The following is a 7,478-nucleotide window of genomic DNA, read 5'->3' on the forward strand; positions in this document are numbered from 1 at the left end:
ATCAAATCACAAGTACTGCTGATGAAATCAGTCTGTTGGCAAACTTTGATGCTTTGATGCATCAGTTTTCAATAAAGAAAGTGACAAATTGCCAGTGGACTGGATGTTAGTCAACAGACTGCAGAGAGGAGAAATAAAATATAATTGTACATGTCTATACCAAAGTGATGTCGTCCTCTGAGTGACATCACGGAAAAAGGTCAGGACAGATGACCTTTGGGTCATGATAATCTGTTCTTGTTAGAAACCCCCCGCCCCCCACAAAATGTCAATAAATGAAAATGAGAAAATTGTTGCCATAAAACAGTCACAACCAGACAAAACGACTCAGCTTTGAAAAATAAACCAACATCTTTTATTTGGTCACTCCTGTCCACGACACTATATGTGCCGAAGGCAGTTCCACGCACAATGAAAACCTCTTTGCTCTATATGTCGAATAGTATAAAGTGATTATATGCATCCGTGTCCTTTCTGAGTTTCGGCCCTTTGCCTTGCAGCCTCCTTCTTTCACAATCCAAAGACTCGCTTACAGACTCGACAAAAACGCTCCGCAATCGTTCCAGAAAATACACCACTAGAAATGAACGGAGCCCATGGCTCATTGTTACAATTTATATCATTTAACATTCAAGAACAACAAAAATGGCAGGTTTTTCGTTATACTGTGAAATTCTCAATATGCAGAAATCAATGGAAGTCCCTTTGCAGCTGACAAACTGGAAGATCTTACAGAACATGACTGGCTTGTAATTAAAGTAATTTAATAATTATAAACACACATTTTAATGACAGAGATGTGTGCTACAGGTCTAATGCAAACACATAGGTACACCAATTACACAACTTTCAAAATTATGTTGTTTGAACCATGCTGTTTTTAACCAACTATGTAGCTAGGGAATGATTTTTTTTAAACAACGTTCCTAGTTGCTTTGCCAAAAATTAAACTCTACAATTAATATTCCCCAAAAATGTACATTTACGAGTTAAGTCAATAAATCAGTGGGCCAGAGGAAAATCTGTTTTTGTTTCTGAACTTTCCAATTTAAACACCATTTTTTGTAGACATTAAGACAAAAACAGGAAATACAACAAGTTTAACAAAATAGCAAAATATGTGGTGTCTATATATTCTTCAAAAGAAAAAAAAATAAAAGCTTATGGAAATGTATGGCACTGAAAATCAGATGGACTCTATAACAGACCGTCTCCAAATGTAAATCTGAGAGAATTCCTTAAGACTTTACACAGCTGAGAATCGTCTTTGGAAATCGGGATGCTCATCTTTGGTTGAAAGGAAAAAATACATTTGACGCCAATGTCAGAAACTTTTTGGAAAAAGAAGAACGAAACCTGGAAACAGACAAACGTGGCCCCCAGTTTTAAATAAACTCCTCCCGTAGCATTTCTGACCAATCAAACCTGCACACAGACACACACACGTTGCTCAGTGCTGCCTGCAGAATCTTTAACCGTTACCATGATCTGAATACATACTGTGTACATACAGTGTAAACATGTACTGTGTAGATGGATAGATAAATAGCCACACCAAAAAACATACCACTGTTGGTCAAATCTTTCTGAATGTCTTTTGCCTCGAATACCATGTGTGTGCACTAAAAAAAAAAGTTGATTTCTTTTTTTTTTGTTTGTTAGTTTTGTAAAGAGCATTTTTATAAGATGAGATGAGGTGTTCATTCCAACGTGGACCCCTCCTCAAAGTGGCTGCAAATAAGAAAAAGGACAAGTTCACTGGATCGAAAGAAACAGGAAATCAATCATTTTTCAGACGTAGAGTGTTAGACAATTACCTATGTTTACTAAAATAACAAAAAGCAGGACAGACACCATGGAGCATCTGGATTTTATAAGTATTTCTAGTGGGATTTATAGTTGAACTACTGGGTAGTTGGATTGGATTTTAAAAATCCATTCTGTTGTCGTCACCAATAAATGACTTTTAATGTATCACGCAAAAGAAAACTACCCTCCTATATGTGACTAACACAAGGACGTTACGGTAATTCCTTTAAATACTGCTGAGGCCGCTCTTTTGAAAATCACATTTTAAACAAAGTTTGGGAATACTTATTCTGTCACCAAAAAGAAGGAAAAGGCTATTAATGCAAAACAAAACCTGCAGACACATTTTGCTGTGAAGCTCTGATTAGTGTGTGCTAACGGATAACATCTTCATTCAACTTGATCTCTAACGCAAAAAAAATAAAATAAAATAAAATAAAAAATATGCATCAGTCTGAGTCACATTTGTTGCTTCTGAATTTAAGTAAAGTTTGCCACATTTCCAGGCAAGGATTGGGTGGAGTTGGGTACTTATATAAATATTACTTAGAAGACGTGAAGATGCCCACCAGCTGAAAGTTGTTTAGGAGGTGGTCTACGCTGATGTCATCGTAGCGCTCCTGGAAAGAGCTGGGTTCATCCCTGGACTCCTCCGCTTCGCTGGTCCCAGGATCTTCTAGGCTGTTTGTGTTTAGCAGGAGAGAAAAAGTCACATGAGAGTTTCTTTTACATGTAAAAAAAAAAAAAAAAAGACAAACGGCAAATATAAAATCCACACCGATGGAAAACACGTGATATTTGTTCACTTTGTTTCTTGCAGATCCTATAGTGTTAAAATCTAGTGTTCACGCGAGAGGTTTTGGAAGTCCCACCTTCTCGTTCCCTTTAGGAGAGTGTTCAGGTACTCCTTGGCCGCCTTCTGTTTCCGGAAGCGGCTGTACTTGTCTGTGAAGATGCCGTCTGTGTGGCGCTTCGCCGGCTCCACCAGGTCATCACTGAACAGAAGGGTGAGGTCAAAGTTCAGAGCGCGGCAGATCTCTGCATCTGTGTGTGTGTGTGTGTGTGTGTGTGTGTGTGTGTGTGTGTGAGTGCTTCAGTTCTCCCAGGGTCTATTGGAGACATGCAACGGAAAGCTACAACGGCATAAATTAACCTTTAGAAATGTTTAACCAATTGCAAAACGCGTCATGGAGCGGGTCAGCTCTTTTCATTTCAAATGTCAGCTGGTCCTCTTGAACAGATCAGTGAAATAAACTGTTGCTGTTTTTTTTTTCTTGCTCCTGTCAGAAAGTTGAACTTTTTTTTTTGTTGTCCAACCAATTTTGTATTAGGGAGAAAGAAAATGAGATAATGGGAATGAAAATAATCTCTTCAGAACAAAAACTGAAATATATTCATATTCATATTAATTATTAAAATAAACATAGTAAATTGAAAAAGAAAATCTGATCATTTAGACGTCTCTCTTTCCCTTTACTTTTATATGTAGCTTTTCCACCGTACAGTGGGGAAACAACCACTTGACTCTTCCAAATAAAGGGCAAAAGGGACTTCAACAATTTACAATTGTTACAACCTCAAAGTAAGAAAAAACGTTGTCGATTTTGTGAAATATTAAACTTCAAATTTTGCTCACAGAATAAAAACAGCAACAGGAAACATGGCCACCAGGACAGATTCACATCTTATTTTCTGTGCAGGAATGAAATAATCATCAAAAGTGGTGTTTGCAACTTTAAAACTCTTCATATTATGCTCGTACATTTCTGTGAAAATACAAAGATAAAGAAGATTTTCAAAGTTAGTGATTATTATTTCTGCCACATAACTGTTTCTTTTTGATGCCTAGTTTTCCTCCAGAGCAACAGACACAATAATAAATATGTTTCGAGAGGCGATTGGGTGAAATAAAATATATCTACACTTATAGTCCCCACGCTTTTTTGAATATGTAGACCTCAGGAAGTGGTAATTGTTGGTTTGCTGGCTTTCTTTTATTAGGTCTTCCACTTTTCTAATGTTTTTTTAAAATCCAAGATTATAGAAATTCATTGTGAGCTAAACTGGAATATTGTTTCGTTTTTCTCTTTAATTTACGTTACAAGACCATTTTTAATGTTTTTTTTTTTTTTTTTTTTCGTATTTCATGATACAATAATATTCACTCTCGTGTTCAAAATGTATGACGCCTACCTGACGCGCTTCCCGATCAGAGACTCCAGGTACCTCCTCGCCGACAGCTGCCCCAGGAGTTTGCTGTATCCGCTGGTGAACAAACCGTCTGCATGTCTAATCGGTCTGGAAAAGAATTATAGGGCAATAACATCAGAAGGCGCTCAGACTGACTCCATCCGAACATCTGTTTTTGTGAAACAGACGCGCATCAGCCTGACCTGTAACTGTGCTAAAATGTGATGCAAAGGGCAGCTGTATTCTGAGGAAACTCAAATGCGTAAAGTACAATTTTCTTTTTAAGGAGACGGTCTGATTATCTGAGATGAGTTAAAGTCGAATGATCCTGAACGCGCAGATCTCGTCCGAGACACACTCAGCTCTGTTGCTGAAGGTTTTGCGCTCACCTCGTGGATGCGTACGGTAGACTCAGAGTCCGGGAGTATAACACACTGCACACCGCTATTAGGAGAAGCAGGTGGGGGCCGGTCCGTTGTACCATCGCTTTACACCTAAGGAAGGAAATGGTGGCATGTTATTCCCTTTTCTTTTTTTTTTTTTTTTTTAATAAAACAATATTGTTTCGTCTAAATTAATTTCACACAGACATACACAATTGGAGAAGAACAACAGATCTGTAAATCCTTTTCAAGGGACTCTAATTTAAAAAAACGGTACAAAACTCAGGGTATCTCATGCGTAATTACGCACGGTGTTGTGAAGAGCTGTAAACCACACACTACAATAATGAACGATTGAATCTGACAAGTTTTTCCTTCTTTCGTTTTTTTTAAAGCGAGTTTCTGATCAAGTGCCCCGACTGTGCTCCAAAATGTCTTAAGGAACGCTGGAATTATCGAGATTTAATTTGACCCTGCGTGCGTCTTTTGTTGCGTAAAGATAAAGTCTAGATTTTATGAAAGAGAAAGATTTCTTATTCTAAACTTATTTTTTTTGGTGGGTTAGGTTAATGATAACACACGAACCTCCAAGATCACCAGAAAATCTTTATATATATGAGGAAATTAGAACTCATCCAAAAATCAGTGCGCAATTACGCAAGGCACTGGCAACAGCGAGCTCATCTGACAGGAAAGCAGACAAATGGGTTAGTGTCGAGATTCTGCTAACTCCATAAAGAGCGTTGTATTTGAAATTATGCTCAAAAAGTTACTACTTAGAAAACTTCATCCAAATTCAACAGAAGCCCCAACACTTCCTAGAAAAAGAAAATTATAAAATATAAAATCTTACATTTGCTCTGCGGAAAGTTGCGATCGTCGGGTCTTCTTCTCTTGAACCTGAACAGCTGCCTCCAAACTGCCGATCCCGTCTGCCTCTGTCTGCGTGTTCCTGTTCGCCGTCGGTTCTCCCCCCGTTTTATACACCTGGATGTATCTAGCTCGCAGGAGGGAGGTGGGGGGACGTGAGCCCCATCAGCAGCAGGAGGAGACGTCAGAGGATCGCCGCTTCCGTCATCGGTCTTGCTCAAGGTCGGAACCGAAGAGGCCATGTGCAGAGGTTTGTCGGAAGTTTTACTCTGAGTGTGTGTTCCAATTAGTTGCGAGGAGAAATTAACTTATTCTTCGGGTTGACTCACCAGAATGATCAACCCCCCACAGCCCGAAGGTTAAGACCTACATTTTTTATGTAGTGGCTCAGGACAGAGAGAAGGAACATCAAGAGCTAAGTTTCAGCATTACATGCATGTCTGCTCAGCCTGGGAGCTCTGGGTGCTTGGATGTGTCTTAATGTTTGCTTCCACATTTAAGGCTTTTAAACGACTTTCAGCAGCAAGACTTTTTATTTTTACATCCATTGTAACAATTTCCTTACCTCCTCTTGACTGGTCGTTGCATTGTCTTCTCCACTTGATTATGAACACGTGTCCCTGTCACATCAACATTATGAATGGCACCGAACCGAACACACAACCTTGAGAGGCCCCAGTTCTCAAAATGATGTTGGCGATATTTCTTCCACATGCCTCAGATTTCTATGTCAGAAAATGTTACAATTCAGAGACCGGTGATAGTGTTTATGGGAAAGGATGGTATGAAACGCCGAGCTAAGATGAAACCATTCGGGTGGAGGCGATTGTCCAGGTCAGTGGTGGCTTTTGCATTGCCAGTGCAGTGGTTGGAAGAATAGGCCATCTTGCACAGATCGGGTGATATGGGAAGGCTGACAGTTTGGCTATTTCCACGAAAACACTTCAACATTATGAGATGACAGGATGGTCGTCATTTAGGAGAGACAGTTTCATTTTTCCTACTGGTTTTGAAGGGTATGAGCTTAAGTCATGCCCTTCAGTACCAACATTTCCTGCTGCAATCACAAATTCTATTCATTTGCTAATCATCTCAGCTGTTGTTTATCCAGTAATCACCCTTCCCTGCATAAATACCGCTAGACTACATTGAGCCTTGTCAGATCATCCTGCTTACACCACTATTACTTTCTTGGGGGGTATCTTTCTCTGGTCCCCAGTGTTGTCTGTTTACTTTGTCATAATGTGTAGTTCTGTGGGTTCATTAAGCTTCATCAAGCTTTGTATTCTTTGAAGTTATTCTGGAATAACTTATTCTGACTTCCTGGTGTCTGGATTCATTTATTTTATTCTATGGCATCGAAATCATTGTGATTGATTGTAATTGTTGTAAGTTAATTCATGATTGTTGTCTTTTATAAGAAATAGTGTATTTGTAGACTCCTGTACAGCACAGTGGTGCAGCTTTAGCTGGTTTAAAAGTGCTTTATAAATAAATTTGACGTTGACATTGGAGTACCACTCCAATGTCAACGTCAGACTTCTATTTATCAGACTAATAGAAGTCTGACAAAGACAGACAAAAATTGCTGTAAAATATTGGAGACACAGCGTACATAAGTCACAGCATGCCTACGGAGGCATTCGAAAACCATAATTGTGGTAGTTATAATCTGTGTACTGGATAAATTCTTTAAAAAAATACATAGAAACATTGAAACTTGGTACATTTTTTAGTCTTTCTGTTTTATTCCGGAGACACTTAAAAAAAGCATAATGTAGTATTTTTTATTTATTGAAAGCCAAAATGCCAAAAATCATTAGAGTTAATCAAAGCATGCAAAGATCCTTTATTAATGTGGCTTAAGTCCAATTCAGCTTTGCTCTGAACTAAGGTGTTTTGTCGTTTCACCTGTTAAATATCACAGTATCAGATCGAATGCAGTAAAACATTCATTCTTCAGAACGTAGAACTTGTTGTAATCACTGTATTTCTGATGTTGCCTCCCAGTGCACATTAGAAGGATCCAGAAGTCTTCAGAAGAACAAAGGAACATCTTCTGAAAAATCAAAAACCTGTCAACGGAGGAGATGATGTCATCAATTTTAAGCAAAGATTTGGGGCTTAAATATTCAGACGCACTATTAGGAATAAATTATTTCTTTGTCATGTCCTTGCCTCTTAAAAGCATAAAAACTTCATTCATCAACATTGGCAACAAAATCC

At 38.5% G+C, this 7,478-nt stretch overlaps 1 protein-coding gene across 1 annotated transcript; it reads right to left on the reverse strand.

Annotated features, from left to right (window-relative positions):
- Positions 1-329: 329 nt before the first annotated feature.
- On the reverse strand, positions 330-5,342 carry vip (vasoactive intestinal peptide). The gene is made up of 6 exons (XM_005807851.3): positions 5,236-5,342; positions 4,389-4,493; positions 4,003-4,107; positions 2,682-2,804; positions 2,379-2,490; positions 330-1,731 (listed from the first exon to the last, which is right to left on the reverse strand). Coding segments are annotated over exons 1-6 (456 nt in total). The 5' UTR covers positions 5,238-5,342; the 3' UTR covers positions 330-1,722.
- Positions 5,343-7,478: the final 2,136 nt, after the last annotated feature.

Source organism: Xiphophorus maculatus, chromosome 22 (genome assembly GCF_002775205.1).
Source record: "Xiphophorus maculatus strain JP 163 A chromosome 22, X_maculatus-5.0-male, whole genome shotgun sequence".
NCBI lineage: Eukaryota > Metazoa > Chordata > Actinopteri > Cyprinodontiformes > Poeciliidae > Xiphophorus > Xiphophorus maculatus.